This window comes from Ptychodera flava, chromosome 10, assembly GCF_041260155.1.
Source record: "Ptychodera flava strain L36383 chromosome 10, AS_Pfla_20210202, whole genome shotgun sequence".
In the NCBI taxonomy this organism is placed as follows: domain Eukaryota; kingdom Metazoa; phylum Hemichordata; class Enteropneusta; family Ptychoderidae; genus Ptychodera; species Ptychodera flava.
This window is the reverse complement of record NC_091937.1, coordinates 33,044,153-33,064,050: the sequence shown is the minus strand read 5'-3', so window position 1 is coordinate 33,064,050 and position 19,898 is coordinate 33,044,153. Positions and strand designations below refer to the sequence as shown.

Genomic DNA, 19,898 nt, shown 5'->3' with positions numbered 1-19,898 from the left:
TGTAACACTAGGTGCAGTCATGGTAATACCGAGTGAGTCGTTGAGAACTGCATTATTTACAATGGCCTGTTAATGCAACAGTTGTAACCGTACTTACAGATAATTTATACATCCCTGACTTCGTACGAGGCCAGCTTTAACTTGGTAGTGATCAGAAGTTGTGTTCTTTATATCGCCACAACAGACAAGGTAACAGTGACGTTTGACTTCAGTGAATAGAAATGATACTTTTAATAATATTTGTAAAGTCATTACACGTAGAACAACTTGTTGTCATGTAGACATCTATAATTTTCGAGTATTTTCAATTCTTGCACGCCTGGATAACTATAAAAATATAAGTTCAGAATAATACGAATAAGATTTACTCCAAGTCTGTGGGCACATTAAATATCAAAATAGAAGATATCAATGGACTAAACTTCAGTGGACTGTCGCACTTGTGATAGGTTGTTGCGTAGATCCTGGGGTGAACGCCTTGCCAGCCAGTAACTCAGCTGTCATATAAAGCCAGGCGACTTTGGGCCAGTGTAGATATACGAAAGTCAAAAATATGCCACCTTGGTCACTTTGCATGTTAAAGATAAAGACTATAACTATCGACTGTGAAAAGGGAAATGTTGTCATTCGGCACCAACTAAATGCTGCTATTTCCTGAGGACATGCACAAATTGTATGTTAAGAGAAAAAAGAAAGCAATATAGATACATTATGCTAATTTGACAAACAATTATAAAAAACAAACATTTATTCCTTTATTGGGGTATTAATCATTAGATGTCGGTGAATGATAGGAATGCTGACATACAACCATACAACGTTGTTATAATATTCCATAATAGAACATATTTTTATGATTTCGTTAGGCATCATACCTGTCCCCCAATTTCCGAGCCTTTTAAGAGCCGAACTCTAAGTGAATGTTTGTTTACTATGGGGCACAGTGGTAACGATTTTTTGAGGAATTTTTGCTTTACACACCTTTCCTACATTTGAACCCACCGAAGGAGAATCGGTCGACCCTTTTATAATTATACTTTACAGCAAGAAAAATAAAGAATAAGTACAACATTGCTTTTAAACAGAAAATTTTATCAACCATTCTGTGAAAAGGATATTTAAGATATAACAATGCAATTCTAGAAACAACAGGTTTTGCTTTTCAAATTTACATGTAAGACTTAAAATATTACTTTCACAAAGCAAAATATTCTGAAAAGTGAAAGGCAAAGCAGAGGCAAAGCAAAGCTAAGCAACAATATCATGGCTTAGTGTTTGATATTTGACCATCACTTTAGCTAGAATTTACACAATTGATTATCAATTTATATCGTCCAAGGATCAGAAGCCAGCACTAACTCGTTAAAGTCTGAATGCCTTGTCACAGTCACGCATTTAAATTATAAAAAATGATAACACTTGTTATAGATAGAATAAGAAAAATTAAAAATACAAAGAAAACGTAAAATAATAATATTACAACAGAGAAAAATTTTGTCGATGATTAAGGCTCCCAGGTAAGTCATGTCGGTGGTTCAAAATTTTACTCGGGGAATTTGTATCAGAAACTTGGTTATAAAACAGAACATTAAAATCCTAGTGGTATAAGATGTTACTGCGCCATAAAAAGTAAGAGTCTCTGTCAACTGAAAATAGAACATTCAAACCCTCGTGATTCTGAGATGTTACTGCTCTGTCAATAATAAGTAACTTGCCAGGGTAAGTATAACATTAAGTTCAACGGATCCTGCACCAACTCGTAAACTTACTATAGCTACTTCCTAAATTTGCAGTCTTGAAATATTATAAGGGTCATCATTTGTCGTATGTGATCGCTCTTTTAATTGTATAGGCATATATGCCACTTTGGCCTTCAAAGATACCAATAGGTGAATTTAATTCATTTATTTATTCATTTATTCATTCTGACATCCAACAGGCGTAGTCCAATAACTGGATGCAAAAGAGAAAAATTAAAACATGAAAAATACAAATTACAAACATGCAGAAACTAATTAAAAAAGACACTAAACAAGTAACAACAGAGACTGACAAACATCAAAAGCTCTTGGTAGTAAAATGACTATCAGCAAGAGATAATAAAGCAGATGACGCTTGGGTTTTAAAAGCACTAAGACTTGTAAACAAATCAATATCAAAACGATAGACACTATTTAAAAGTGACATTGCCCGAGATGGATATCAACTAACTGAGGCTTGGGAAACAAAGAGATTGTTTGGTACAAGTGTATTAATGTTACCTTCAATGTGTAAAATACATTGACTTTATGTTGCATTTCGGGGCACCTAATTCGAAACTATACTTCAAAGATTGGTCATCTTGATATTGTGATCATTTCGCCTAAATGACAATTTTCTTTTGAAACGAGTTCTGGAGCTGCCATTGCAAAATGCATGTAATACCATATTTTGTGGCAAACGTCACCTGATCTGAAAGGCATCGATATAGATGAAATGTTTGAATTGTCATTAAGTTCGGTGCGGAATATTAGATGTATGGATTATTAGTTTTGAACTTTCTCTTCTGTATTTGGTTTATTTAAGTAACTGTGCACAAGATCGATCAACGGTTTTTTGTCTATTACTTCTATGATTTTGATCAGTAACTCGGGCTTCTTCATTGATATTAGTCCCTTCTGCTCAAGAGCGATAAATATTTCGAATGCGGTTTTCATTTTCTTGGCCTCATCGGTTGAGATTTGGTGATCCGCTAGTAGGCAAAGGATTTTAGTGACATCTTCGTCAGTCACGTTTTTCCGAAAGTTTCAAATAGAGTATACGTAAGGGATTCAACTCTAAAATAAAGTAAAAAAAATGACCGTGTTTCCATGATATCAGTGTGTACTGTAACATTTTCACTACAAACAAATGTGTACTGCACTTATTCAAATATAAAAGCGACAAAGTACTTGCCTTATGTCAATGACAATTGCTTAGCGGTGTATGTATTTAGTGTTGTTGTCTTACACATTTCTGTTGATTTCATTCATTATGATCCTGGCAAAACTTAACCCTACCTTGCATCATTGTGCTCCAATGCTAGTATTTTTCGTTTCTTGACCTGTTCTTGCTATATGCTGACGTTCTGAAAAATGAGTACCTGATAACACAGATATTCTATTGTCTTTCGATTTCACATTTGTTTAAATTCCCCAATCATCTATAAATATAATTATGAATAATGACATGTACATGTATGTTGCAGCAGAAAAAGGCTAGCTTTGCCGATGTGATCAGTGAGCCATGGCAATTTCATTTACAAATAAATAAAATTCTTCTCTGGCAAAGTTCTAGCCTGGGGAGTGATTTGCATGATTTATAAAGTTATACTTCCTTGCGTTGTAGGAAGGACTCCATGATTTACAACCAAGAAAATGATGCCTATACTGACAACATACAGACAGACAAAAGTGTTGGGGGTCAAGGTCAACAACTTAGTCGAAGTCACATGACCCGACCTTTTCTTCAGCTACTCCATAGTCAGAGCTATTTCTGTCACTAAACGACAAATCATACATGTTTAGATTTTTGTGAGACAAAAGAAATGAATGCGCCAAAATGGTTCCAGATATTGTTTAATCATTACTAACATTAGAACAATTGGATGACACATAGAAAATGCAGATACAGAGAAAGACAGTGACTGACAGACAGACAGATACACAAAGACAGAAGACATTTAGACATATGGAAATCTTCTTTGCTGAAGATCACTGTTCTGTTTTATATAGATGGCAAGATTATTCATCCACGAACCTGTAAAGTTCATAATTGACCGTGACAGTTTGACAGACAGTGTGTGTAAAAGAGAGAGTTATTTCCAGAGAGAGAAGGAGAGAGAGACAGACACACAGAGAGAGAGACAGAGAGACAGAGAGACAGAAAGAGAATAAGACAGAGAGAGAAATTTTTCAACTTACCGTACGCTGTTGCATGATGATCATTTTCATGTTTTTCACGTGGTGCCAAGTCAGCCAATTGTCTGTGATAGTCCTGCAAAATGTTCTCGATGTTTTTGCTCGCTTCTGCATCTTTCATATACCTTGGATTGTTTTGCTCCCCTGCACGATATAATGGGAATATTGTAGTAATAATGCACTACCCTTTGAATTACACAGATAGGACTCCTTTTCATTAGGTAATTGATGATTAAAAGGTAAATCTCGCTAAATGTCAACCAGGATTTGCGGAACATTTACGGTTAGCAATTGCTGGGAATTTATTGTTTGTTATGATGAAAATAATGTGTTCAAGAGATGTTAAAGACGATACCATTTACACTTTTAAGTGGATGGTAAAATATTACCGTATTTATTAAAATCATACTTTATGGTTGCTTTCACGCATGATTGTTTATTAAATTATGCAAAGTATCCTCTCCCCTGTCTCGGAGGGGACGCGCTAGATGTGTCTAAGTAAGGTATCCGCACCTTTGTAATAGCTCTTGGTTCACTTGAGGAATCACACGTTATACAAAATGTGCGTGACCTACCATCGGAAAGTATATATCAAACTTTTCTTTCGTATCCTGGGTTAGAAGCTTGTCTAGCTTTTGGTATTTTAATGTGTTCCAAAACCCCAAAAGTTTGTTAGTTTGATACTGTTTGCGTTTGTTGAACAAACGTTGATTTTAAGGTTCCCCGTATCCCTCAGTTCGTGCTGGCAGGAGAGATTGTTAATATTTACGAGTTTGAAGATTGATCAGTCTTTCTATGAATTGTACATGAAGTAGCACTTCTGCCGTCAAACCCAGGATATTTATTCTATCAGTCAAAATAGAATTGACAGGTTATCTGAAAGAAGACAAACGCTATTTCGAACTGTAAAAGTGTTCTGAGGTGATGTCAAATGTTAAGGATAGCAACATCATTTCTACTAATGTGGGGGCCATGTCTTACCCATTAACATGCCTTTCCTATATTCCTTCTGAATTTCCTCCAGCAATTCAATGCTTTCTTCGAAACACTTTTTTCCTTTATCAAACGAATTCAAGTCTAAATAAACCCGGCCAAGGTAGTTTAGATCTGAAAATAATACATGATAAATAACTCATTTAAACATAAATGCATACAATCATATACACATTTACCCACATCAATCCATCCATCCATGCATCCATCTATTCATCCATCCATCCATCCATCCATCCATTCATCCATCCGTCCAATTCGTGCCTGCCAAAATATATGTATTTCGAATAGACATATCAACTTACAGGTTTCTTGCTAAACTGTCATTTTCCTTCATATGAAACATGTCAAAACGACACGCTCTTACAAACTTACAACATGCCATTCGTTTTTTGCCGTACACAATATTCATTTATCCCGTTTTAAGTTGATGAATACGCATATCATTTGGTCCAGACACGTGATTTAAGTTAAGTTGAAATGTGTATCGGTATTTCAGTTTAAAGTGTCGACCAAATAAAACTTAGTGTGACCAGGGAAATGATGGCAACGACTGTGAAAGTCGTAGCTCTCTCACAAGATTACATTTGATTTGTCATAACATGAAGGCTTCTTATATTTTGCCCAAGTAATACCACGGATGCCATGCGTTGGGTCCCCTTTTCCCCCTCCCCCAACTCTGAACGTACATTGACCATTTTGTAATCGTCCTTGCATGCGTATGTAGTACGGTACCGAGGAAACGGCATCGTGCCCGATGAAGGCAGATGACTCGGACATGTAGTAGAGATGCGAAAGGCATGCACAAGTGATAGTAGCAAATTTCATTTTGACGATACGCTACTTTTTCCACATATCTGTCATCATCTGAATGTAATGTTGTTAACATGTGTACAGTGCATCTACGGAGGGTTTCCGATATGAAAATGATGATGATAACATTAGGGAGCGTTCAGTTATTACGGCCGGGGGCGGTTTGGAAATTCTTTCTGCGCATCAGTCAAAATAAGTGATCCCTACCAATTGCACCAAAAAATGATGACCCCCCTTTTGAGATGACAAAAAGTTTATGGAAACCCCCACCCAATTGCTTGATTAAAGTTGCACACACAAACACCTCTGAAGGGGCGATAGAACCCAAAAAAGATTCTCAGATTTTTACAAATGACCACTAAGAAACTAACAATGCGTTTAAATCTCCCTTTCTGACTTGCTATAATTTTGAAATCACCCCACAAAGGGATTGATCAAAAATTACAGGAAGTCGCAAATTTTGTTGCGCAAGCATTTTTCAAAGGTCATGAAATTTTACGCATGCCTTTTTGGGGAGATTCATTACTTTTTATCCAACTATTAGAAGGCAAAGTGTGGCAGATACAGCGCTTCATCCTAAAATATCAAATCTTAATACGTGGGAGTTTATTTGGCAAACTTAACATTTTCCTATAAAAAACGATCTATATCTGTACATTTACATATGTTTTATGATTTATGTAAATGTACTTTGCTTTGCAGTGGCAGGTAAAAAGTGCGTGTGTGTAATTGATAATGTTAATCTACTATACATGGTAGTCTATGAGAAAACTATGTAATACTTTTTCAATACAAACTAGCAATATCTATGCATTTATAGATTTTTGATGATTGACACAATGATTTGAATGGGGTGTTACAACTCGTATGGTTACAAAAATTTTGATTTTCGAATTTCAATTAAATGTTTCTCAACTATACATGCAAGTCTGTGAATAAAACTGTAAATAAATCTTTTCCAATGAAATCTTGCTATACTTGTGCATATATAAATGCTGGATATTTAACATAATTGTACTCGATTAGAATAGGATGGTAAAAACAAGTGCATATTATGTGTGCAAGAAATTTGATTTGGAATTTCACTGAAATGTTGATTCGCTATGCATTTACACTAGATATGTATTTATCTATGTATCTATGCATCAAACTATGTATGTATCTATGCATATATATATATGCATGTATCTATGTATGTATCTATGTATGTTTGAATGCATGTATGTTATTATTACTATCATTTATCTTATTAAAATCATGTTGACCAGTCGTATTTCATGCTTACATCTTTGGTAACTGTTTACGTGCCGAATGAGGAAAAAAACAATATTGTTCACACAATCACTATCTACCTTATGTCTCTGACACATTTCTAAGATTAAATACACACCTTTGGCATATTCAACTTTCTGGATCGGTTCTCGAGCTCTCAGTCCACTGAGTTCTTTCATCACTTTACAAAGCAATTTTGCATCTTCTGCCCGTCCTAATCGCAGCAGATAGTTGCTGGTAGATCGAAAAAGAGGTGATATGTTCTTTAAGCCGCCTATTTCATCCTCTTTCAGTGTTCTGATCTGTTGGCAGACCACAAGTGTGTGCAATGCAATAGTGGAATGTCTCTCATGGACAGCTGTACTTGCACTGCCCGTGACCAGTACGTCTTTCGGAAGAGATTTTCGAGTATAGATACGGCATTATTTAGGGACTGTATCTTCTCTTTCAAGTTAAGAAAATGAACGAACATTACTTGTTGAAGGAGATGATGAATGGTTTGCTCTGAGTCCTTTTTACCTGTGGAGGAAGATGTTGTTGACTGGCCAATAATCGTCGTGAAAGAATATTCAGTGAATTTGAAGAATAATTCATCATTCTACTGCATATTTCTTTCATAGGAGACATGGAGAGAGTCCGTGAAGATTTCAGGTGGTTTTTCAAAGAGCCTTCATTGAGGTGCTCGGCTCCGTCAGCCAACAGGGCTACACTAATGCGTGTAGCAAGGCATGAGCAGAGAGAAGAAACTCTTTGACATGTTCCTTTTTCGTGAGTGATTCGTAGTTCATCTTCCAAGTCGTAACTACATTTTCTCTGCTAAGTACTGCCATTTTGCAAACTCGGGGTAAGGAGTTTCTCGCACAGCATTCTGCAGCTTTTGAGCATCTTCGGGCGACATCCTGCTGTTCATCACTTTCCGATGTTCAGTTGATAAATCTTTAAGCATTGTTATGTTCGTGCCGGCTATGTCTCGAAGAATTTGGACGTTGTCCGGCTTTAAATCGTGGCTCTTTAGCCACCACACAAATGGATCACTTATTATTGAAGGGACCACTTCTTCTTGATAATCCTTATAAGTCCGTTTGTATTCTTTGAAGCCAAGGTTGTGTTGACAGACATAGTTACTCGCTTGTTTGAGTGCCAATGGCAAGCCATGAAGGCCCTTCTCGCCACAAAGCCACATTAGAGCTTTGTATTCTTTAAGGTCCACTGATTTCAGTCTTTCCAATTCTCTTTCAGCCTCCTTGTATGACATCAACTTTCCGCGAGTTGACCGTGTCTGACGTAGGAGATATATCGCAGCATCTTTTTCCGAAAAATGCTGGACATGTGTCATGGTAGGTTTGAATTTGTCCAGCCATCCCCTCTCAGCTCTTGATGTAATGAGGATGTGTCCATCGTTTAGGTCTTCCATATGTATCAAAAGCTGCAGAATAAGTTACATCATGTCACATTAATGAATATTGAAAACTCCTGCAGAACTTCTAGGAAATGTAAGTAGAAAAGGTTAAATTAAATCATTTAGTTACTTGTATTTCCAAATTTAACGGGTTGCTGAAGTTTAGCAAATTTATTAGTCTGACTAAAAGAAAATGATTTTATCACAATTGGTGATCATATCTGTAGTGTTGTCGTAAATACCATAGTAGTAAGGCTAGTTTGGTGCCGAGCAACCCTTGTATGCAACAGAAGGTATCACATTTACTACTCCTTTATGGTACTTAATGACCATTTTAATGCCTCTGAGTCTCTTGGACAGATGACCAGAATATCGAATCAAAAGGCGAGTTAATGGGAATCCAAATCGACGTAGCCACGAAACTATCAGCCTCTTTGAAATGCTATACAAGGAATTTGGATCCAAATGCTATTTCAGTACCCTTGTGTGTCCGCATATTTGAACGAGTTAAGAGAAGTAATAAAATTGATGGAATAGTGTGCAATATTTTTATAAGAAGAATAGGAAAATGTTATGTTAATAACACTGTGCTCCCATTTTACAGAAATACACATGACATTGCATTCCTATAGAATGATTAATGATAAACTGCAAATGCAAATCAATCTTATACCCCACCAATATGCAATGCTCCACCTCATGATAACATTTGCACCTACTTTGAAAGTGATGGGATAAACTGTTTCAAAGAAGAGATTTTAACTAAAAATGGCAAAACTTGTCCAAAAGTACAAATTTGCAAATTCACTATGATTTCCATAGATCCTTTTTTGTCGTTCTAAGGAACCTCTAACTAAATTTTAAAGCAATAAGACCATTGGCTTTAAGTAACCATTTATAAAAATTGGCAAAAAATAGAGAAACGAAATCATTAAAAATATAAAACAGCCGACAATTGGCGTCAAATCAATACAGCTAAACGTGCGGCCTAAGGCACTCGAAAACAAAGTATGACAATGATCAGATGAGCAGTTCCTGGGGTCTTGATTTTTGACATTTTCAAATTTGTTGTACTTCATGTTTACGTTGCTGACATGTTCATTTACCAACGGCACATCTACAACATATATGGCACCACTACACCAAAAATCAGCTTGAACCCTGCAGCTTTTCTCGAGTTTTTGCTGTGAGTGAAAGGACGGCATGCTTACGTACATACATACATACATACATACATACATACATACATACATACATACATACATACATACATAACATACATACAGACAGACAGACAGACAGACAGACAGACAGACAGACAGACAGATAGACAGACATGCATAATTTCAATGAATCCTATTTTTGTCATCCAAGAGACCTGCTAACCAAATTTTAAAGCAATCGGACCATTTATATCAGAGAAGATGATTTTTTACTAAATTTGCAAAAAATACACAATAAAAATCCATTAGAAATAAAAGGCAGCCAATATTGATATCAAATCAATATTGCGAAATGAGTGTGGCTAAGGTATCTAATATGACAATTATCAGATGACTAGCTCCTGAGTTTTTTTCGCCTTTTTTCTACCTCATTTTGATATTTATGGGACTGACAGGTTTATTGAACAACAGCATCTCTACATCACCTATGGCATTACCACACCAAAAATCAGCTAAACCTGTGCAGCGGTACGTAAGTTTTTGATATGGACGGACAGACATATTACATACAGACCTTTTCCACAATATAACATCCCAATTGCGATATATGTATTGCAAATGGGAGGTAAAAACGACTTCGGTATGAACATAATTTATCGCTTGAAACACATTGTCTATTGACCCAGACAAATTTTGGCCTTCTGACTAGCATCGGGGTGACAGACACTAGTGCAACATTTGTACCCACTTACTCAACCTTAACCTCTTAAAGGTAAATGAAAAAGAGTTTTGCTCCGTCATTTAAATGTTTTTATGAAGGGTTGCATCGAGGTGCTGCTAAGTGTAAGTCAAATGGAACGATTAGTATCACCTGTTGAATTAAATCAGGGTCATCTGCGTCATCGATCACAAGAAGCCAGTTTTTCTTCTTGCCCAGCTCCTGAAATACGGACCATCTTATTGCAGTAGGGCTTTTGTCCTTCTGTCGTAAGTCGATTTTCATTTTCTGAAATCAAGTATGATACCTTGAATTCGCATTTGTCGCAAGGTCTATGTGCTATCACTCTGATGCAATAGGTGTACTATAAACGCGGTCCATAGTCAATGTACGATAAAAGCGACAATTTTCTGCAGTGATGAAAACATTGCTCTCATTCGTTCGGCATGTTTTTCATGACGAACCAGCATTGCAGTTTTTACGACACAATTTGATGCATGTCAACCAGCACTGACGTTACTGGATCAACAGTAAAGCTCCAAAAATATTTGAAATGAAGCATTTCAGTAGATAATTACTTGTCTCTAAATAAATAAACAATGACAGGATGAGACAATCCATCCGTCCATAAAAGCCGTTTAGCACAGTAATTAGATAGGGACTATTCAGCACTTAGTACTGTCACAAGAAATCCATAATGGCATCGTCTCTTGTAACTTCAAACGAGCACTTACCTCCAGAATTCGCATGAATCCATAATCAAGACAGCTATTTGATTTACCGTCTAAAAGTATACACCTCCTTATATCGTTTCCAATTGTTCCAAACGTATGAACACATAATTTCAGTCTTTCCCATCCAGCCAAACCGTATAGAACCTGGAAAAGGATATTTGTAAAAAATCAACAAAATTCTCATGGATTAATCAAGAAGTAATTATATATACCAAATTATACAAAGTGAAGACCAGGTTAACATCTAGAGAAGTGTGGTCATTTCCTTAAAACGTGCACAGTCTGTCTCCTGGACATTGGCCCAAATAAGAAAAGTGTATTAAATAGGCAAATTTTAGATTAAATATGCAGGTTAAAGCCAACTTAGTCAGTTTGTATTTGCAATTAAACTATTCTTTTTGGTTGCGTAAATGTTTATGTTTAATTCAAGTGTTTCACATACCTGGCAGTAGCCGGTGCATGATTATATTTTTAACGCTCAAGTCGAATTCATTTTGTTGAAACGTACTACTTGCCGAACTGTAAAACATGTGGAACTCTTTAAATTCATTTCACTTGTATCTTATAAGGGCAGTCCTGTAAAGGTATTGGTCATTATTATATTCATTCATGTAGGTGGTGAATATCAAGGGGCCAAGTCTGAGATTTCAGTGTCATGTTCTCTGAAGACTGTTGCTATGCTCAGTTTAAAGCTGTCAAGACGTTAGATTGTCGTATGTCTATTTCAGGTTTCTGACCAGTATTTAAAACTCTTCAGTCATTCGAAATTTGGTAGGATGCAAATGTACATCTTAGAAATTATCGTATTAACTTGGCAATTCATCGCTTTTGAGCGAATCAGAGTAACAGAATTGGTGAAAGGCGTTCAGTGTTTTTTGTACAGCAAACATCCTAGATCGACGACTGTATACGTAACTTTCATTAATCTTTTTTGACTCGGCGTTGTCCTATAATAGTAAGAAATTTTCGTCGTCATTATTGAATATTCGCAAGAAGATTGCACGACATTCGACTTGATTTGTTTGATAGGTAGATAGACCACAAGTCGACGTCGACTCTAAGTTCTCACACCAACAGGAAAATATACAAATTTTTGTTCTGCTTTAAGTCATAATTTTAGTATAATTCGACACCATTTCAGTTTACCTCAATGAAGACTTTCCTTTTAGTTTTAGCGGCTTTACGATACTTTACAAGATGTTCAGAGATGTTCTTTAGGCACTGTTTATGGGCTTTGCCAGTGAAAAGACCCGAAGGTATCCGCAAGTGCGGTGGGACATCTGAGAAATTAAACATAGGAGAAACATTGTTATTCATGTTCGGGAGCTACTATACCACAGGTAATAGGAATTCTGATTTCACACATTTATGCATAAAAAGATAAAGATATGACTTTGAATCATTAATCTCATTAAAAGTCTCTTCAGATGTTTGAACAAGTATAGATTTAGAATGGCTACGAAGTCTCTACAATAAGGAAAAATTATTTCAAACATAGTCAGCGGACGCCATCTTTTAAGGCTGAAAAATACGTTTTATTAGTTTTTACAACCCATAAGTTGAGATATAGTTCCGTGAGATTTGATGTGGATTGCCCCACCCCAAATTTAGAAGCAGCTCACCTGTATTAGAGAACCAATAAAACAGCTGAGGATAAAAGAGATTGTTGCAATGCCACAAAGGGCAAGAACATATTTCCACTCCGTACCAATTATAAGCTGAACTGCTACCGCACAGACAAGAAGAACACCAAAGACGAATTTTGAACCCGCCAGGCCATTCTGGAAATATGTATACCAATCAAGGTCAGGTTCCGTCATAGAGATCTGTGTGAAGACTTTTCTGTCTCGTCTTTTTGGTGTTGAGATGCTGCCTTGTCGTCGAGGTGTTTGCCATTCCGTATTTTCTTTGAAAGACGGAAAGTGTAAAATCATAAGCAAGATAGGATATTTGTAAAACTACAGGTCCTGGTAACTGACAAAGTTGTTTTACCTAAATTAACTGTGGATTTTGAAGATCTTTTTATGTGTTTGCTCAATTTGCCAGTGTGCAAGCACTTAATTCCTGGCGATGTGACGTGACCTACATGTTTTAGCTGTTCCGAGTAAAGTAAAACTAGAAAATTGATTTCTACAGGTGCCTATGATTAATTGCGGCAATTTGATCCGAAGAATTATATGCATCTGTTATATCACAATGTCGTCACATCAGTGATGTTCTGCGTATATAAATAAGTGCAATTTGCCCTTTAGAAAAGCAAAATGTATTAGGGAGAGATTCTTCCTACACTAACATCATATATTGAATTTTTTTCAAAATCATTTTTGTAAAAGTTCCCTGGTTAAACTTTGTTTCATGGGCGTTCAATATAATACACTGCTTGCCATGGGGAATCCTATGAAGAGTAAGTTATTTGAATACTCTTTTGTAGCACTTACTCTGATTATTTGCAAAAATGTTACATGGCTGAATTCAAGAAATATCAGTCTTTTAAAACGCATAGCACACTTTCTGATTTGGTACATCAAATGTTCGTCACCTTCAACATTTGATGTGGTACATCAATTGTTGAGGTGACGAACATGCAGCCACGGACGAAGGGCATTTGCTTCATTCTATACAGAAGTCAGCTGTAAATTGTGTAAAAGTGTGTACAGGCCACTTCGGTTTTTAAACCTCTGAATATCGCGTTCACAGTCAGATAAGAGTTTCTTTATGGAATTCGTTAAGGAACAGGTACAGATAATTGATGTTTTTGTATGTATATGAAAAGAGAATTGAATTTTCCAGCAGCGTAATAAAGGAAAAGTTTGAAACATTATTTTCGCAATGTTTATTTTATTTAAGATAACATCGCCTTATTTGATGATATATTACACACCTTTAAAAATGTCGTCCGCTTCTTTGTCAAGTCCAGGAACGCAAAGCGCCCGCAAATAATTCCGCCGTAGCTTCGTCTCCCTCGCTCCACTTCTTCAAAATCCTATAACGAATTTCCACCATATTGTTTCCTTCTTCATACCAGATGTCATCGATAACGTGATCCTTGATCTTCAGTTCTCTGGCAAATTGTTTGATTCTGTTGTTCGGCACCTTCCTAAATGCCTCCTCATACTTGCTTAACTTAACCTCGTCTAAATTGATGGATTCTGGGTAATGAAAGCAATGCACGTACCAGTGATGATTATGTTTATTGCTGTCCTTTTTTATTAAAGCTCCATAAGCTGTAACTTTTGACATTTTCTCTTATTTTTGTTTTCAATGATGACTTACTTATGTTAATTGTCCTATCAAAACAAGCAGAATCACACATTAGTTTGGATCACAACACGTACAGTAGGCCAACAACGAGCGAATTTATGTTGCCAATTTCCATTCGGGTTCGGACTGGAATACAACATTGTTGACATCTGGCGCTTGGCGCGGCTAATTTTTTAGCGGCTTGTGCATCGGCTTGGGAGGTAATTTACGATTTCTTTTTACGGAAATACATCATTTTGGAAGAACTGAACATATTTATTGACTTTTAAACATGTTTACTGAATATAGAAAATAGGTAAAAATAGGTACAAGTTAGAGCTTATGGAGCTTTGAATTTAAAAAAGATTGCGACAATATCTCAAAGACGTATCAATATTTTAATCTTTTTGACAATTTGGCCTTGTTATAGCTCGCACTATGTTTGTTCGTCGTTATGTGTGTCCGTGACTAAATATTTCTTTCATCTGTAAATCTTAATTTCCATGGCTTTAATAATGGAAATTTGTGTGTCGGCATATTTATAGAAAGATCCAGCATCCATTGTTAGATTTTGGGGCCTGGTAAAGTTCAGACTAAAGGACATAATTAAAGTTTTCACGTCACACAAGCAATCTCACATATTACCACATCAAGCTTGATATGACTTTGAAACTATATTATGATGATGACTTTGAAACTATACTTATGACGCAATACTATATATATATATATATATATATATATATATATATATATATATATATATATATATATATATATATATATATATATATGTATATATAAATAAACAGATTACTTCAAGTACAAAGTAATGAAATCTATTACTTAAGTTTCTTTGTACTTGAAGTAATCTGTTTATTTATAACGCTCTGCTTTTGCATTGAGCACTGTAATTTCCCTCGAGGACATCTGTATACTTCAATATATATAATATATTATATATAATATATATATATATATATATATATATATATATATATATTATATATATATATATATATATATATATATATATGAGAGTGTGGTATAACGATCATTAGCTAATTTGCATATCAACGGCACTTGTCTATCACTAGATGACATTATATCGGGCATTTCCATATAAACGAGAGCTTTGACTTCAGCTTAAATTGATTTTACATTCCACAACTTCTAGTAAGGATGGTGACAAAATATTTCTAACCTTGCATGGCTGTTCAATTATGTCAAATTAGCAATCAGCATCCAACCTTATTATAGTTAAGGTGAAGTACTATGAATTACGTCAAAATTAAGTTGTGGTGTCATTTTCTTGAAACTTTGCACAAATATCTTGGAAGTTGTGCAAGTGCAAAAAATAAAATAAAAAATGGGGTCACCACGCTCGTTTCCATGGAAACGGACGTTAAAATGGCGTCGTTAGAAATAAATAAAAATGATATAATTCACTTAAACTAAAGAAAGCAATTATAAAAAGCTTAGCAAATGAGTTAATTTTAATAAATACCAAGACTTAAGATCCATATCTATCGAATGTATAGTTTTCATGATGTTTGTAAAGAAATTTTTACATAAGTATCGATTACAAAATGACGACTATCGAAATTATATCACTACATAATTTTCGGACTTTCTTCCTGTCGCTTTGAAGGTGTTTTTTTTGACCAAACTTGGCGAATAAAATCCTGACATAATACCATTTAGTTTACACTTTTATAAAAGGGTGTCACCACGCTACTTTTTACAATATCTCCAGTGTGAATGGGTAATATGCGCCATGTAAATGGAAGAGAAATGTTAATTTTTCGCTCATATTGAATAAAAACCAGCTTCCTAGGGGGTCAAAATATGACAAGGTTATAGGTCACATGTATTTTTAAGAGACTGGGATCAAAAAAATTAGGTAAAGCGCAATTTCAACAATGACAGGTGATGTTAAATACATTCGCTACAAAGTACCCATTTGCGACAGGCTGGAGTTAAATCTGCGCAGAAACTTTCTAAAGCGTGTGCGCGTCCGAATTCGTCGCCCTTTATCTTATTAAGGGTATACTGTCACCTGTTCCATATTTTGCAACAGTTACCATGAAAAGAGAAAATCTAACCATCACAGATTTTAGGCGGGTGGCCGCTTTTTAAAAACAGCGCCTTCACATGGCATTTTGAATACCAAGGAACGCTCCTTTGACCATATATGGGCGTATCTATATCTAGATTACGGGTGACTGTATACCTTAAGTGATGGCACATTCTTTTAGAAAGTGTTGAATTAAACATTAAGCAATCTGACTTATTGAAATAGGTTATGGACGTTGAGCTTAGGCTATTCGAGCTCGTTACATATGTCATTCGTGCATAAAGTTCAACCACAGTCCATCCTATGCATCGACATACGCTAATTTAGACAACATTTCACTGGGCGCTACTAAAATTGAAAAATCTTTAACAAGCCTTGTTAACAATAAGATCAAAGCTTGCTAATACTTCGTAAATCTACTTGCAGTTAGACAAAAAACGTGAATGACAACTTTATAACTGATCACATCATGATATTAGTGACGTGTTTACACTGCAGTGAATTATTAATACTGGTAGTGTGAAAATACACGTCAACCTTTTGTAACCTCTACAAGGCCCGTCAGATTTAAGTGGGCGTCTCCTTTACCACCGCCATGTAATACGTTGAAGTCTTGTATACATTTAACTCAGTTACATGGGAATCGCTGAAGCAAAGCTACACGTATTGAATGATTTACCAAATGATTCCACTCTACCAGTACTGACATATGCAGATAAAGTCACAGTCCCAGTGGAGCTAAAATCACAAATTGGCCTACACCCAAGGTTCCGCGCTCGCATTTAGGAGGCCTTAAAAAGCAACTTAACGATTTACGATGTTGTCTACAATTGTAGCAGCTATAATAATAATGTATTTATCGTGCTCCCTATAATGACGGTTCTGTATGAATGGGATAATAATACTGCCGGCTAACTCATTTACAATTATATATGTGCGTTAAAACAAACAGTCATAGATATATGCCGGTTCGCAGTTCATCGTGTAAATATATTAAAGTAGCGTGACACATGTCGCCATGTCGTCGTATTACAACCCTTATGGCGCCGCTTACATGTACCTTTATTTCTCTTTTTTAAAGTCTGTTTATTTGTAATCAACAATGAAAATAACTGTATCAAGGGTCCATGCAAAAAATGACGATGCTGTGAAATATAACGACTGGGGTCAAAATTTGGTAATTTCTTGGTCAGGTCTGTCTATGGAGCCGCCATATACGTCGAGCAACCAGTGTGCTATCGAAGTATTATAGTGAACTTGACGAAGGGATCCCCGAAAGTGAGGCTTTTAATGTGCACAATTGCTCTTTCGCTCGGTTAGAATGAGTAAAATGGTTCGTATGCCCCTCCTTTGTTTTAGTTTCATTTCCGTATTGATCAGATGTTTGACAGTTATCTCTACCAGGTCCTGTATGAAATGATTGAGATTATATTTAACCTTATACTCACCTTTTGTTGGATCACATTCTGTTGACTCTGTTTGATTTTGACTTTCTGAGTTGGAAGTGGTTTTGGGCGAGTCTGCTCTATCGACTGTTGCTGGACTTTTTATCGCCATGTTGCTTCATGTCTACAATTCAAGAGACAAGTCTTTAGATATATATGACTGATCGATGTATGGAATTTGAACAGAGATAAAAATCAACATAGGTGGGTTGTACATGAGTGTCGACAGATTGAATTCATGGGCTGTGTAACCCCCTCTCTTATACCAGCTGTTGTTTTGACAACTTTAACACAAATTGGTCAATATTTCCATTTGAAAATTATACTTTCCAATTATTGTCACCCCAAATGTCACATGGTACGGTGTGGATGATAAAGATATCCGCATGACTAACGAATCTTTTTACGTTTGGCGTTACGTCTCATCCTTCACATAAGCAAATGTTTGGCAATGCGAAAACTTGACAACGGCATTTTGATTGGAACTTTTTACAAGAACGCAACAAGTGGTGAAGTTTTTTTCTCCAAGTTTTAAACGTCCGATAACCTTTGAATAATATGTTAATCAAACCGGTTACGGTTGAGAAGGGTAATTTTTAAAGTATAACATTCCTTCAACAGTAATTGAAATGTGGCGACAAAGGTGGTATTCGAGGCGAATTTAGAATGTCATTTCAGGATATCAGGAAGTCTGAGGTAACTAGCGCCTGAACTTTAAACATTGTTCCTCGGCTCTGTCGAGCACTATTTCTGTCTATCCTCAAAGGAATGGTTCAGGCTTCAGATTGTCTTGCCAGGAAATTTACCCACTAGATTACAATTTCAATGGAAAACAAAAGGCTATGACACCTTCACAATCCTCTTACAGGCTTGAACCAACTCGATCCCTGGGAAGAAATAAAACAAGCGAAAAATATCACAATTTCTACGTTTACTCTGCACTGACCTTGTCTGTTGTTAGCTCCTTTCGACGCTGTTTGATTTAAGTCGCTCGACTGAAAGCTTAGTGGATGTTCTTGATTGGGTCTGCTCTGCCGACCATTGTCAACCTTTAAAGTGAAATTTGGTAGCCATGGTACGTGTTCAGACACGAATACAGGATAAATTTGCATAAGTATGGTATTTGCATAAGTATGATACCTCAGACTTCCTGTTATCCTGAAATGACATTCTAAATTCGCCTCGAATTCTACCTCTTCTCAACCGTAATCGAGTTTGATTAACTTAGCAAGAATTATACGGGATCAATTTGCATAAGTATGGTCATAAATTCTAAAGAAGAGGGCGCTGTGTTAAATATATGTCAGGGTACGGGGAGTTTGCACATTTTACCGAAACGAGCTAGAACCTATGTAGACTCTCTCACACAGCCCCTCGCCGGCTTCACGTCCATGCTTCACCTCAGACCATAATACGCCCTCAGAAGGTGAGCCGAGCTCGGCTCAGCGAGCCGGCGTTCCGCTACGTTATAACCCTGATAACCCGGCTGGCTCGGTGAGCCTCGCTTGCTAGAAGACCGTTGAGGGCGCATCACCATATGGTTGAGGATAGATCGGCGTAGCGGATTAGCGGCTGTGAGAGAGTCTAGAACCTATGCTGCCTTTGCCCAAGTACGGTCCGCAGCCGTGATATCGCAGCGGTGCTGTGGCTTATCGATCGCACTCGGGTCAAGGGTCATCGCCACCGTGGGGATGACGTTTGTTACAAATGCGATCTGTAAGCCACAGCATGCAGTACCGCTGCGATATCAGTACCGCTGCGATATCACACCCAGCTAGATTTCTCGCTGTAATAATTGTAGCCACGGGCCGTACGCTTGTTTTTTTCTGTCATGTCGGATCACAGGCGCCCGTGGTTGATTAGTTTGCTAAATCGATCGATTTTCTGTTCGATCTGTCGATCCTGTGCTCGATCTGCCCGCCACTGCAACCCAAAGCTCCCGAGATCGTTAGATCGAGCAGAAAATCGATCGATTTCAGGGCTCCCATAGAGAGCTAAGCCGAGCATGTGAACACCCTACATGAGCAAAAAAACCTTAGGCTGAGCGTGAAACACCCTACATGAGCAAAAAACCCTTACGCTGAACGTGAAAACACCCTACATGAG

General features: G+C 36.7%; 1 protein-coding gene across 1 annotated transcript; it reads right to left on the bottom strand.

Annotated features, from left to right (window-relative positions):
• Window positions 1-734: 734 nt before the first annotated feature.
• Window positions 735-18,887, bottom strand: LOC139142570 (uncharacterized). Its single transcript, XM_070712551.1, has 9 exons — window positions 18,739-18,887; window positions 17,796-17,916; window positions 13,912-14,179; window positions 12,653-12,936; window positions 11,031-12,310; window positions 10,450-10,584; window positions 7,135-8,442; window positions 4,920-5,045; window positions 735-4,082 (listed from the first exon to the last, which is right to left on the bottom strand). Exons 5-7 carry the CDS (start codon window positions 11,043-11,045, stop codon window positions 7,819-7,821), a joined length of 774 nt encoding a protein of 257 aa, XP_070568652.1. The 5' UTR covers window positions 11,046-12,310; window positions 12,653-12,936; window positions 13,912-14,179; window positions 17,796-17,916; window positions 18,739-18,887; the 3' UTR covers window positions 735-4,082; window positions 4,920-5,045; window positions 7,135-7,818.
• Between the last annotated feature and the right edge of the window lie 1,011 nt (window positions 18,888-19,898).